Source organism: Aulonocara stuartgranti, assembly GCF_965226115.1.
Source record: "Aulonocara stuartgranti genome assembly, chromosome: 22".
In the NCBI taxonomy this organism is placed as follows: domain Eukaryota; kingdom Metazoa; phylum Chordata; class Actinopteri; order Cichliformes; family Cichlidae; genus Aulonocara; species Aulonocara stuartgranti.
This window is the reverse complement of record NC_138957.1, coordinates 22,716,773-22,731,839: the sequence shown is the minus strand read 5'-3', so window position 1 is coordinate 22,731,839 and position 15,067 is coordinate 22,716,773. Positions and strand designations below refer to the sequence as shown.

The window sequence follows — 15,067 nt, the reverse complement described above, 5'->3', positions numbered from 1 at the left end:
AAAAGTTAATCAATTGGAGAAGAATATTGAGTTTTGGATCACATTGCCAATTTCCATGGTGGGGCGGATTAAAGCCATCAAAATGGTAGTTTTGCCCAGATTTTTGTACATCTTTCAGTCAATCCCAGTGTGCATTCCCCAGTCATATTTTAAAAAGCTGGAATCTGTTGTATCCTCCTTTGTTTGGTCGGGTAAGGTTCCTAGAATTTCCAAAAAACATCTTGTTAAACATAAGACTTGTGGTGGCCTTGGACTCCCAAATTTTAGATTATATTATATGGCTGCACACTTAAATATTTTTTTCATTTTGGCGAAGGTGTACTCCAGGTGCTGATTTGGAAGGACAACCTTCATGGTTGATGATGGAACACCTGTCTTGTAGACAAACTTGTCTTCCAGCCCTGCTTAATAGCCCGATAAAAGTGAAGAATACACTATATGGCAGAAATCCTGTGATTCAAAATTCAATTAAGGTCAGGAACCAACTATTGGGCACAGTAAAAGCTCCTAAAATGTATTTGGATGCTCCAATATGTAACAATCATGCCTTCAGGCCTGGGCTGGAGGACATCACGTTTGTGACATGGCAGGGAAGAGGGATTTGTTCTCTCAAAGATATTTACATTGATGGACATTTTCCATCTTTTCAGCAATTGAGGGTGAAATTTAATCTTCCAAATTCACATTTTTTCAGATTTTTACAGTTAAGACATTTCATCAAAGCATCTATTCCACAATACAATTTGATTCCTCGAAACTCAGTGCTTGACAGCTTCATGTCAGTTGAGCCCTATACTAGAGGTGCTGTGTCTCGCTTTTACGGGGCCTTACTAGATATATACAGTCCTTCATCTGATACTTTTAGGGAGCAGTGGCAGGAAGAACTGGGGGTGGATGTTACTGATGATCTCTGGCAAGAGTGCATTAAGAATATATATTGTAGTTCTATAAATGCTAGACATTGTCTGATCCAATTTAAGGTTGTGTGTAGGTTGCATTTTTCTCCCACTAAAGTGGAAAAAATATATAAGAACGTTTCAGCCCTCTGTGTTAAGTGTTCAAGTGGTCGAGGAACTTTATCTCACCTTTTCTTTCAATGCCAAAAACTACAGCTCTTTTGGAATCATTTGTTTGATTTTCTGACCAAGGCCATTGGCAGGGAGGTCCCGTGTACCCCCTTTGCAGCATTGTTTGGGGTGTCTGAACCGGGATGGGCAAGGGACAAGACAGAGACACAGGTTGTGTCAATGACCACACTTGTGGCTAGAAAGCTGATACTTCTCTGCTGGAAGTCTGATAAACCTCCTACCTTTGAAATGTGGTTGAGAGAATTTGGAAATGTACTCCATCTGGAGAAAATCAGGTTTACCTTGTCTAACCGAGAGAGTGTGTTTTATAAGATTTGGCAACCAGTCATTAGCCTGATGGATAAACTTAAGTGAAATATACTCTGTCTTAACATTTATGTATGCTGTATTACCACCTTGTTGACTTACCGTCCACCTTCTATTGTGTTCTTTTGAAGGTGATTGTTGTATACTGCTCAATTATAAAATCAATAAAAATATATTGGAAAAAAAAAGACCATCTTGGTGTGTGTGTAAATTGCGGAGGAATGCAGGAGTACTGTATTTATAGAAACACTTAACTACACTCAGAGACCTTACAGCAGCAGTGTACCACATTGCAGAGAGCTGTACTGCCTTTTCCTCTCCTGCAAGGTTTGTGCACTCTTTTTGATTGTGGTGGTTGTGTGATTGAGCTTTAGGCCATGAATCGATGGCTGGACATCCATCAATTACAGCAAGTTGTCCTGGTCCTGAAGCAACAAAGCAGCTCCAGAACATCATACTACCACCACCATGTTTTACTACTGGTATGCCATTTTTCAGAAAAGCTGTGTTAGTTTTATGACAGGTGTAGTGGTTCTGAAAGCTTCCAAAAAAACCTCATCAGTCTACAGAATATTTTCCCTAAGGTCTTAGAATCATCAAGTTGTTTTCTTTTTTGCCAAATGTGACTGATACTCTGTTCTTTTTGGTCAACAGTGGTTTTTACCTTGGAACTTCCTCATGGATGCCATTTTTGCCAAGTCTCTTTTGTTACTGTTAAATTATGAACTCTGACCTTAATTGTGCAAGTGAGGCTGGCAGTTCATTAGTCCTTCTTCCTCTCTTGATGTGATCTTTAAGTCATTTTGGTAGGGCGACCACTCCTGGGAGGGTTCACCACTGTTTCAAGATTTCTCCATTTGTGGATAAAGGCTCTCAGTGTGGTACACTGGAGTCCCAAAGCTTTAGAAATGGCTTAGTAAGACTGATAGATGCCCAACTTTTGTTCTCTGCTGCTCTTGAGTTTCTTTAGATCGTGACATGATTTGATGTATACTTCACTGTCAGACAGATTCTGTTAGAGTAATTTCTTGATCCAACAGATCTTGTAGTAATTAGGCCTCGATTATCTAACCAAAGTCATTGCACGATTTAGTGTGAGTGAGTGAGTGAGTGAGAGAGAGAGATTACTTTTTTACATCACGCCAGATAGGTTTTGCTAGATTTTTCCCTTAACAAATGAAATTATCTCTGCATCACTCAGGTTATCTCTGAGCAACATTTCCACTGAACAGTTTACCCCAGCAATAGTAACATACCAACTACACGTAACATTTTGTCAGTTATTTTTTAATTTCATCTCAATCAAAAAACACAAACATTACAATAAGTAAAACAATTTAAAGGCAAATCTCTGCCAACTCTATTTTTAAGAAACATAAATCCTGTGCAGAACCTTTATATACAGACCTAATATATCATGATATCTGAATGTTAAGTACATTATTTCAATTAAAGTCTTAAAAAAAAAAAAAAATCAAATTTTGATTGCATAAACTCAGTGTAATAATACTTTGTTTAAAGATTTCCGTCATCATCTCTCTCACAATGTCAGTATTTATTCAAAAGATCCGATGTACCATCCATTGTGAACGTACAATGGTAACATTATTCATTCTCACATTTGGCACTAGCAGATTTTCTTGGCCCAGTTATGTAAAAAAAAAAAAAAAAAGAAGATGGATGGATGGATGGAAAAGACAGTAGGACTGTCAGTGGTACAATGTCATGAAGCAGTCAGTACCATTTACAGAGACACAAAACATACAGAACTCAACTTCACAGATTGTGGAACTTTCAAGCTTAAGTGTCTGGAATGTCTTGGGCAATTAATCTTCTCTCCATGGCAACAGATCACAACTTTCTCCTCTGCCTCTAGTGAAATTCTCCTGCCATCTACTGGCAAATAAACGGAATTGTGTAACAATCCGCGCTTCTTCAGCAGAACTGAAAAGTGATGCATTCAAATGCATCACTTTTCCAATTTGGATTTCTAAACGTTTACGTTTTAAATCCCATTTTCTTTGATTTTGCCCTCAAATGTTACAGTTTATTCTCATTTTAAAAGCATACTTATGTCGATTTGAAATTTTACATTGTGTGAAATAAGCTATTTAAGCTGCTCCCTCTTTAAGGCTGCCCTCTCTGTCATGCATACCGTTGTATTTTATTATTTTATTATTTTGGCAACTTTGTTTGCTTTGCGGAAGCAAAAGTAAGCTACTGGAAGCAAACTTAATCACCGTCAATTTATGTATACAGGTCTGCATATCTTCTTGATAAGCTGATATCATCATATTAATAAGGAAGTAGAAAAAAAGTCCCGTAAACCGTTTTGTTATGCTTTTGGTGTTTCATTTCTCCCATTCGGAGATTACGTTCAAATGTGTGTATCTAATTATCTCTTACTATGAACATTTACATCATAACAGTGTGTGTAATAGAAAACGAGCATAACAGGTCCTCTTTACAGCTCAGTCACACTAGAGTAAAAGCAGGACAGCGACTTTCTTGTAACTAGGAGAAAAAAAAAAAAAAAAAAAAAAAAAGACAAAAGTGTGAATACTTTACATCAACTACATCACTATTCATGGAGGAATTCCCATTTTACACTTGCCGGACTCTGAATGCTAGGGTTTAATGTGAATTTGTAACAGATATCAACAGATCTCTTCATAAGCAGATTGCATGTAATTGCCAACTGGATCCTAATTCAGTTGCAAACTGATAGCAGACTGTCTTATTGGCCTTACTGCCATTTCGTCGCCGTCTTGCACTAAAGTCACTTTGACTTACAAGTTTACAGAACACCGGCAGAATGGTTTGGTCATGCCGTGGCCTCCAACTACTGTTTTCCCTAGTGTGACTGTAGCATTAAACATGACCGTTCTTTGTCACAGAACTAACAAATGCCAACTGTATGCACATGATCATTTTGGATATAATTTTGTACAGTTTTTTTTTTAAAGAGCCAGATTGCCAAGTTATTGAGAAATGCTTAAAAATAATGAACATATTTTCTGATAATTTACATATTCAACAGAGCTAACAATATATCATTTTTAGTTTCTGTATGGCTTACCTTTGCTTATTGCAGCTTTCATATTTTTATTCCAATTACCATCAACACCAGCTACGAATTTAGAAATAGTGGCCACTTAAGCACAAAAGCTGCAATTATGACTACAGCCTGATTTTTCTGAGACTGTCTGGAACAATATTATTGAGCTGCCTGAAACATCAGTCAGAATGCTTCACCTTTGCCACACTCCCTCCTTTTTTGTCACAGCACAGTCTTTCTATCCCTGCCATCACACAGCTATCTTGATTTTACTTGAAGGCTGTCTTATCTGGTAGGTATACAACAAGCCACTGGATTATGTCTTCTTACTGAATAAAGCTCTCAGATGAGCAAAGCAGCTCTTTCTCTGCAGCTCGTAGATATACTACATCTGCCAGCTGTCGGAGCAGGCTGAATCCAACTTGTTCAAAACACGAGCGTAGCATTGTTAAGAATTATAAAGATTCCTTTGTGCATTTAAAACTCTGGAAAAATAAAAACACACTGTCACTGTGTCCCATCACACACACTGTAACTAACCCCCGCCCCACCAAAAAAAACCCCAAAACAAAACAAGAAGGCCTCGTCAGACTGTCAGACGAAGCAGAAGATGATATTGCCCTTTTAACAATTTTTAACAGGGTGGAAAAAGTCCGAACCATAAGCACATTTATGTGCCTGGAACATATACAACAAAAAATGTCCCCCTGACCATTAAACTCATTCCGGTTGATAAAGATGAGTGGACACCAGTGGAAACAAGACAATACCCACAGATTCCAGATCATAAAAGCAAATTCCTCCGAGTCTAGTGACTCTTCCCTTTGGGTTTTTCATCGTACGACACTCCATATTCGTTTACTCTTGTTTTGTCCACAGGGTAGAGCCTGGTGAAAGAAACGGAGAGTTTTAACTCTCAAAAAATGTGCACGTTTTTAACAAATGTGCTACGTGTAATGTAGTGTGCATGTACCATCTCTGGTAAAGGTAGATGAGAAACACCACATCATCTCTGAAACAGGCCAGTCTGTGAGACGTTGGCATGGTGATGATGAAGGCAAACACGTCATCGATGAAGGTATTGAATGCCTGTTAACATGAAAGAAGTCCATGAACATTCTCAAAAGATAGATAAAAAATAAAGTAGTCATTGTTTGTAGGGGTGATCAGTTATTCTGACAAATTACATCGGCTCTTGAACATTAAAAAAAATAATAGATACACTTTCTTTCAAATTTAGAAGTGAGAGTGCTTTAGTAATTAAATCACTGACCAACATTATTATATGGAAAGTTAAAAGGTGTAAAAACAGTATGAAAGATGTAGGCCTCAGTCACACCGGCTTAGAGACCAGTCAGTCACTCCCCGGCAATCTCTGGTTGCTAGGGAAATATGTGCATTCTTGGACTGGTTGACAAGTGAAAGAGGGTGCTGCACCAAAAAAGAAAAAGAAAAAAAATCTCCTTGTGATTGCCGGTATAATACTACGATCATCCAGTTTGAATTGAGAAAGCCGACTCGTCTGTAAACACTGCTTGATTGCAATCTACTCAGTGAGCACGATAGTAAAAAACATGATGCAAACTGGAAATGCAGAATATTCTCCTTCAAAATAAAAGTGCTGCAAACAACAGCATTCCAAAAGTTCACTTATTTCTTTTAGGCAAATTGCCTCGGTTTCTATTTACGTCACAGTTTCGCTACCCTTCGGAGAGAAGTTGGCAAGTGCGTGCAGACAAGTGGACGTCTTCCGTGCAAACTACAGGCGACCGTGCCATCCGCCTTGAGATCAAAACCATTAAAACGGGATTTTTGCAGCACCCTCTTTGTGGCCGATTTTATCTAGTGACTGCCAGCAACCACTCGCAGAACACGCATTTTTCCTTAGGTTACCAGTCAGTCTCTCAGCCTGTGTTACTGAGGCCTTACCATCCATTTGCTAAACCACTCAGAAAACAACAGGAAATTTATTTTTTACCTTATACGTGAAGGCTTTCCAGGGCAAGTGGGCAACAGACTTCAGCTGTTAAATAAAGAACAGAGCTGAATAATCAGTCATGACTACTGTGCTGTTTTGTTATGGTAAATAAACTGCAGTTTGCACACTGTGGCATTTTATTGTTAGGTTTTAATGTGTGCATTTATTACACAGATTGCGTGGGTTACTGATTTTTGTGAATCAGTAACTTCAAAGTAAAACTAACCTTATAGTTGACAAATAGCTGAGGAAGCATGAAGAGGAACCCGAATGCATAAACACCTATAAAGTGAAGAAAAACACATGAGAATTTATTATGACTGTTATGGACAGAAGTATTTTGTGTGTGTGCTAAGAGTATAGAGCACCTTACCGTTCACCAAGCTGTTAATCAGCCACGAGTACCAACTACAACAGAAAGATACACAATCAAAATGAGTGATGACCTGTCAGACTGAGTCAATCAGTATCCCGTTATTGTTACTTACACATACGCAGAGTCCTACCTCTTATATCGTAAAAATATTAGTGCATACACTGCCCCTCCGATACACAGTGGGTAAAGGAGGTATGAGAGATACTTCATGGCCTACAGAAAAATAAAGAAAGAGGCAATCAGCGTAAGTGCTCATATCTCAAAGAAACAACTGATAATTAATTGTCTTGTGCCCTACCAGGGTATCATATTCTTCTGTTCTCCTCTCAGATTCATCTAACTTTCCAAACTGTAACAGAACAAAAACACTCATTAGCACACTCGACACGTGTTTTCACTCACATTTTAAAAATCTCGACAGTTGCGGTCAGTGCTGCAGAAATTAAGGAAAAATGCCGACAAGGACAATTATAAACTCAAGCGCCTCGATGTAGCGTTTTACATTTATAAGAAAGGATTGTCGTGTTTTCTATTAAGCATGTATTATCCTGCCTACAATGCTGCATGAACATTTATCTTTTTTATTTATTAACATGGCTAAAGTTCCATTATCTGCTCTGTGCTTTGTCAAAGGACAGTAATTTAATTGAATACAAATATTATTACAGCAGAAAGCACCATAAGAGAATAAAACCAGCAGATAAAAAAGCAGCAGTTAGAGAAAAATGGTACTTTGAGTCAACATGTCAGATAATCTAAGAGCGAGTCGGATGTTCTAGCACAGGCTGTGTAAGACTGGTCTCTACTCCTTAACCCAGAGCCTTCCTGGCATAGGAAATAACTGGATGCGTATATGTTGTACTTTTATTTAAATATCTATTTAAACATATGGAATTACAGTGTATAAGGCAAAAAACAGAATGTACAGGTATGACCACCTTTATTCTTTAACATAGCCTGAACTCTTAGGCAAGATTTCTCATAATTTCTTTAAGTAGTTTTCAGATCCAGGCTTCTGGAAAGACATTTAAAGCTCTTAACTGACACTCAATGTTGTGCCCATCTCCTGACATCCTCAGCAAATAACCAGAAATTTGCGATTTGGATTCATCACACCTCAAGACCTTTTCTCCCAAGTTCCCTTAAAACTGGCTTCTTGACAGCAACTGTAGGTACATAATTTTTAGGTCTGCTCCACCTTCTTTTGCCTTTCATTTGGTCAGTTTCCTCAAGTTCTTTAAAGACACTGCACACCATGCTGAGATATGCCAAGCTTCTGGCTTATAGCACTTTGGGAATCACCTTGTTGGTGCAAAAATACAAATTTAGTTGAGATTATGTTAAACTGTGCTTGTGGTGTTTTGTATATTCGGCTAAAGACATGACAACAAATGACATGTTTTTGCAACACGCTGCTAGTAAGAAAGCGCCTAAAGATTAAAATTTAAATTGCTTCTTTGCCAAGTTGTCTGTTATGCGTCCACAAAACTGGTTCATCCTCTGAGGTGTCTTTTGCATGCTTGAATGATCGTTGAGCTCAGTGTTAAAAACAAATTAAGATTCATCTGAAAATGTTTTTTCCCCCCTTCTGAAATGTTCAGGTTCAGGTTTGGGCTGGACTGAAAATTAGTGGAAAAGTAGCCAAAGTCCAAACTTTCAAAGAGCTCCAAAAAGCCTGGAGAACTGTTCCTCAAGCCTTAAAAAAAAATAAAAAATCCAAGTGCAGCTAAAGAGTTGCTAAAGACTTTTATACAACACTGTGTACTGCACAGCATTTTAAAGCAGGCATGCTCAATTTCGTGTGTATATCTGTGTAGCCATACCAGGAATGTGGGTTTGCCTCCTTTCCAGAAAACTTGAATCTTAAAGGCTTTCTTCACTTTCCAAACCTTAAAAAAAAAAAAAAGAAACATTACATATTACAGATCACGTAATCACCTTTTAATCAAATCTGAAGTGGGAATAAATGGTCATTTTGTGTGTGTTTAAATTCATTTTTAATTGCGCGCGTGTGTTTACTTCAATCATAGAGCCGATCCCTGCAGGTATGAGGACAAGCAGACTGGTCTGCTCGTCAAGCAAATAGAGGAAAATCACTATGGTACTGAAACAGCGCCACAGCACTGAAATAGAAGCAAACAACAGAAAATGTGAGATAGTAAATGGCTCTCCCAAACTGACACTGATGACCGATCATTTGGTTCAGCTCGAGTCTCTTGATAACACTTTATCCCACATGTTTTAAAAGCCTTTTGTGTAATCTTACAACACTGGGAAACATTTGTAGGGTTATATAGTTACACTGTGTTTTTTGTTGTTTTTTCTCAGCTGCCACTTCTCTAAAAACCCATAAATCAGAGGTCCCACAGTGCCGGTTCTGTGGATCTGTCACTGCAAAGCCAAAATGATTCAAAAACTATTAAGGTACAAGCGCTCTCTCTTATAATCCTTGTGGGTGAAATATTGCTGGCCAACCAGCAGATTCAGAATATGAAAAAAATATTGTAGATTCACCTGTTCTGCACATTTGTCAAAGCCTTATTACAGGGTGACATTCACACTCTACTAGGAGCAGTTTATTTAGCCACTAACCACAAATGTATTCATGGTGATTCTTTATGCCCATATAAACTGTATAAACTGGATTTTGAAGGGGTTTGGTGAGAAGGTGAAACAGTGCCGTGAAGCTAACAAACCTGCTTTGCTGGACATTCCCACCATACTTTTCTTCTGCTTCCAGAAGCTGATGTCATTTTTGAAGGCCAGGAAGTCAAAGAGGAGCTGAAAGAGCATTCAGAGTTAAGACTGGCATCTTTATTTGACCTTAAAATGACCCAGTTAGGTGACTTATTACCCCAAGCTTTACTTATATGTGATATTTTGTAATGATAAAAACGTTTCCTACTGTGAACTAAAATGAACAGCTCACTTAAGGATTCAAAGTACACTCTAAAAGTCTGCAGCCACACTCACGTGGAAAGCAGCTACAAAGAAAGTCAGGGCCAGGAAATACAGGTTGGTATCCACGAAGATCCCTTTAATCTCATCAGCATCCTTCTCTGTGAACCCTGCAAAAACAGATACAGAAAACCGCACTGCATTTAGGTGTGTAGACATGATGAGGAAACCTGGCTGAAGCTCGATCTGAAGGATGCAGATAGACTAAATGCACCGCACTGTGCAATCATACATCACTTATAGTAGGAGGCGAACTTCAAACTTTGCGTTCGCACAGGATGCTCGATCAGGTAATGTCTAGAAAAGTTCAGGGCTGCAGTGAACGTGTGAAGTAAAGCAAGCAGGAAGATTAGCATACCGAACTGCTGCAGAGAGTAAACGGCGTCTTGCATGTGGATCCAGAATCGAAGTCTGCCCAGAGAGATTGAGTCGTAGGAGATGATCAGAGGAAGTTCTGTAGTGGTACTGTTGATCTCCTACACACAAAAACATGGGAAAAAAAATATGTTCAACGTTTCCTATAACGTGCTTCTCAGCCATGCATTCACTAACACATCATTATTGTGGCCTCATAAACTCATTGTCCTCTAACCAGGTTCCGTGAGCAAATACAATGAATAGAAAAAAAGCATTGCATTTGAAAATCTGCCACTGGGACTACCTGACAGGGAGTTGCAGTCTGTTGCATAATATTTATTTAAAATCGAAAACTTACCACGAGGTCCTTGACCCGGTTGCTGAGCTCATCAACAAACAGCAGAGGTAGATACACCACCTTCTTCCCATTCTGAAACCTGGAACACATACAGATAAAACATTTTATGAAACTCTTTGATCGTCACGACAAGCCTGTAATCCATTAAAAGTACAGCTAGTACAGCTCAAAGCATCCTTTCTTTTTCTCGCCTCCACTATTGAAATGCTCTTTATGTCGGCATCGGTCATGGCCCACTTCACCGGTTGCGGCTGAATCAGAAAACAACTGCCTGGATTAGAATAGGCACTTTTTAACCCTTTACATGCCACACCCCTTTTGGCTATTTCTAGGTCTTGGCTAATAAATTAAAGTGGCTGGGCCTTAGGTTAGAGCTCCCAAACTGTGGACCTCTTTTAAACCTCTTCTTTAAAAACAACAACAACAACAAAAAACAACAACTTGGATATCTATTTCCTCTCATAGTGCCGTTTGCGTTTGTGTAGCCGCCATCTTACACTCTGAGGTATCTGTGGACATCATTTGGGAGGTATTCTCTGTCAAAGAGGAAGTGGTCGCCGACAATGTTGACAGTGAGGCGGGAGCGCCAGTGTGAAACTGGATGGTCTGACACAGAGGTGGCTCCAGCTCTGGCTCCGCCCCCTGCCGCTGCATCATGCAGCTTCTTCTGCTGGCCTTCTTTCTGACCCTGCGCGAGTGCAAAGGCAGGATAGGAGTTTAGTGATCTGATTAAAGCTTGATAAAAGAGCACAATTCTTCTGCATATCTGATCTTTTTAAAGAAAAACTACATAGCTGTTAACTTTCTGTGTGTTGACTTTCAGCAGTAGCAGAGACAGTATGGTACCTTTGTTTTATCTTCCCCAGATATCAGAGAGATTTCAGGCGGTTTAGGGACCATGTACGTGGTGAGCTGAGCAACCAAGTGAACTTGTCGTGGATCGTGCCACGGATCGTGGGCAGCTTGATGGACAAATATTAGTGCGTATAGAGTTCCATTATTACGGGTTTTCTTAGGTAGGGAGACATTGATTGTCCTGTGGGAAACATGGAAAAGAAAGAAACGAAATTTAAAACAGAACTTAAAAAAGAAATCCGTTTTTCAGAATGCTTCAATCAAATCTCCGTGTAACACCGTGTCATACCACAAGGGGCTGTGCATTCAATTCAGTGTCTGTTTTTATCTCATAGGTTTTACTTCCGTTAGGATAATAAATGTGAATCTCTTAACCCCTCCCCAAACAACCAACCTTTCAAACTTGCTGTTGACATCAAAGTTCTCCTCTTTGTGGATCAGAGTATGGCCTCCTTCTGCGTTCGACCGCAGTGTGGTGTAGATGCTCAGCTAAAGAACAAAGACGAACATGTCAGGCATCCGCATCAAAGAGAGAAACCAGACTCATGCATGACCGGCGCGACCATCCTTGCTCACAACTGACCTGCAGTTTGGGGTTCCCAGCCAGGAAGGGTGTGATGCAGTTGGCACCTTTGGGGTTGTTGCAGGGTTTGGTGTACACGATCCCGTACATCACCCAGCAGGTGTGGAGCACATAGACCACAAACACCCCCACGATCAGGGTGGTGAACGATGTTTTCAGAAACATGATGCTCGCGTCGTTTCCTCGTCTCCCTCGGCTAACTGAGCGGCAGGGCCATATGTCTGCAAATGAGGCATTGCATTCGATTTAAGTATGAAGCTCAAAACTCAACTAATTTTAAACGCCAATTAGGGATCAGACAATTGTCTCAATCACCTGACTTGTCACTTGTCTCAGATTAGTCTTAGAAAGAAAAAATAAATTAAGATAAAGAGTTTATTTGCCAATCGTTTTAATGAATATGGGATACAGCTGGTCAGGAACAGTTGCCAAAACTTCCTCTTCCAGTTTTATCCCGGTTGTACCACACAAACAAGTAGGGTTGCCAACCGTCCCTTGAAAAACAGAATCGTTCCGTATTTAGAAACAAAAGTATTGAGCTGAAAAGGGACGCACTTTGTCAAAAGGTTAAAAAAATAATTTCACACACCAAAAAAAAGAGCTAAAAAAAATTCCTCACACTGGGAAGGGTGAAGACAATCAGGTCGCCCAGCCCTGGCCGTGAGGTGTCCCTTATTTATTTTTCAGGGAGTTGGCAACCCTACAAACAAGTCATTAGCAGGATGAAAGGAGGCCCTCATATTTAGAGAGATTAAATGGCAGGTGATGTAGTGAACTGATCTGATACTGTCTGGAAAAATATATAGTACTACACATCTAAATAACAGAATCATTGTTAGCACACTGGAGACTCAGGTCTCCCACAGATTGTTTGGTTTACTTCTGCGTCAAGTTGCAGTAAACACCCGCACACCTGTTTTTTTTTACTGATGGTAAAAGCATCAAACTGTCTGCTGCTCAGGCTGCAGGCACTCTGAAGCTCTTTAACCAACTCAAACTATGGTACACCTGCTGTCAGTTTTTCCCATATGGTCGGATCTGCATTTGCTTTTTCTGTGTGGGGATGATGTGCTACCTTGAACCCACAGCTTTAGTGACGCTAATCCTGAACGAATTCTGTTTCACTTGGCTTTTAAGTCACATAAAATAAGTAAACCCCCCATATTAACGTTACACATTACCGGTGTTTAAACTGGCAGGCTGTCGGTGACAGGACGCTCTCAGCTGGCTCACTGACTGCCCATCCGTCCATCCACTTTACAAACCCTGTCAGGCGACTCAAAGCGACCGCATCGCTTCTTCAGAACCGCGTAGTGCTTTCGCCTGAAGACATCTGCTGGACTCTGGGCTCGGTTCTGCTTTTAAGAAGAAAAGAAAGAGCTATATCCAGAAATGACTAACTGAAAGCGTGAGGTGGCTCTACATTTCCGCCATTCGCTTCCTTGTTAGTTTCTCCAGCGAGATTTGGGGAAGTGATGCCGCGAGATTTGACGTCACTGGCGCACTTGGAGCGGGAATAAATATCAATATCTCGTTTGAAATTATTTATCTACTTATTTAAAGGGGAAAAAAATCAAGAAATCATCATTTTATTTGATGTAATTCCATAATTTGTATTCAGTGAATCTTGATCTTTCATGGAAAGTTGTCATTTTATTACAGATATTTATTTATTGTGCTTTTCTAGTTACAAAACCCTAACCACAGTTCACTACTCCATGGTCAAATAGGAAACTGCAGGTGTCTGAGAAATATTTTGAAGGAAGAAAAATATTTTTGGCTCCATGCACTGATATGTTTTACTCATGAGAGTTAAAATTCTTAAAGTCTTTATTAAATGCCTGAGAGAGTAACCTTGAACATCCGGGTATCTGATGAATCTCCGACCCCACTTTCTTGTACTCACTTGTTGCCCAAAAAGAGGAATTTCTGACTAGTACCTTTATTTTTTGACTTCTGTTATCACTGTTTTTGTTTAAATGTTAGAACAATGTGTTTTTGTTTTAAGTTTTGGTGGCCCCAAAGCTATAGAAAGAGCTAAGAGCAAAGTCCATGAACAGCAGCTTATTGCCAAGTTAATATGCAGTGTTACTGTTCTTTGAGGTCATTGCATGGTGCACCTTATGTAGTTTTGTCTTCAGTTATGAGTTATTTATGGCTAAAAAATCCTTGCACTCAGCAATTTTGGTTCCACAACAGGGAGTCCAATGGTAAAGAGCTGCATTCTTAAAAGCAAGCTGAAAGACACGTACTCACTTGGAGCCCTGGCTCACTGACTGCCCATCCGTCCATCCACTTTACAAACCCTGTCAGGCGACTTTCTGGGACTCTCCACCATTTGACCTCAGAACTGAAGAAGCTTCTCGGATGAGAAGTGGAACGTCTTCAAGTAACTTAAAGAAGTCCAGACGCTTTTCTTTGCTATTTAGTATTTAATATTTATTTATTTATTGTCATTGTCAAGAACAATGAAATTGCGTTTGGGGCTTCCATACAACCCCCAAAAAAGAAGAAAATAATAAATACCCCTTAAAACCCAAGTGTACATATTTAACCCAGTGTGACTCCAATGCAATAAGACAATCCTTAGCAATAATGTTCGTAGAAATTCAGACAAAGACCTGAGAAACATGACAAAATACAACAATGCAACCCATTCAATATTATTGTACTGTGAGATATGATATCAGATATGATAGTTATCTATTTAAGAAAGAGGGGGGGGGGGGGGGGGGGGGGCAGGAGGGGGAAGAGAATAAAGATATGATGCACCAATGCAGACCAGTTCATTGCTATTAAGAAGTTGGATATGGTTATTGTCCGTGAGAGGGGGGCAGAGAGTTCAGGAGCCTCACAGCCTGTGGATATATATATATATAATTGTAGGTTGTGTATCCTTGAGGTGTTAATGGGGTTATTGAAAATGTGTATATGTGCGTATGTGTGTATATACGTATGTATGGATAGATAGAAACATATATGTGTATATATTAAAAAAAAAAATTTTACACATAACATATAATGTAATTGCAAGGAGGTATTTCTGTAGTCTATTGATACTAGATAGTGGAAAAGGGGTGGGATTAAATAAGCTTATGCTTCTTCCTGCTCCTTTTTGAACATGGACGTTATTTGGAGTTGTGGTTGCTC

General features: G+C 39.5%; 1 protein-coding gene across 1 annotated transcript; it reads right to left on the bottom strand.

Annotated features, from left to right (window-relative positions):
* Positions 1-2,660: 2,660 nt before the first annotated feature.
* Positions 2,661-13,380, bottom strand: clptm1l (CLPTM1 like). Its single transcript, XM_082522086.1, has 18 exons — positions 13,099-13,380; positions 11,918-12,138; positions 11,729-11,823; positions 11,326-11,515; positions 10,977-11,167; positions 10,480-10,558; positions 10,123-10,240; positions 9,780-9,874; positions 9,503-9,587; positions 8,826-8,929; positions 8,630-8,695; positions 7,105-7,155; positions 6,937-7,019; positions 6,804-6,838; positions 6,657-6,712; positions 6,431-6,475; positions 5,426-5,541; positions 2,661-5,339 (listed from the first exon to the last, which is right to left on the bottom strand). The coding sequence occupies exons 2-18, from the start codon at positions 12,080-12,082 to the stop codon at positions 5,261-5,263; spliced, it is 1,653 nt and encodes a 550-aa protein (XP_082378212.1). The 5' UTR covers positions 12,083-12,138; positions 13,099-13,380; the 3' UTR covers positions 2,661-5,260.
* Positions 13,381-15,067: the final 1,687 nt, after the last annotated feature.

Coding starts and splice junctions, on each gene's coding strand:
- clptm1l (XM_082522086.1), bottom strand. CDS start 12,082: ATGTTTCTGAAAACATCGTTCACCACCCTGATCGTGGGGGTGTTTGTG. Junction 5,542..6,430: donor GGAAAGCCTTCACGTATAAG/GTAAAAAATAAA, acceptor TCATGTTAACAG/GCATTCAATACCTTCATCGA. Junction 5,340..5,425: donor ATCTACCTTTACCAGAGATG/GTACATGCACAC, acceptor TTCTTTCACCAG/GCTCTACCCTGTGGACAAAA.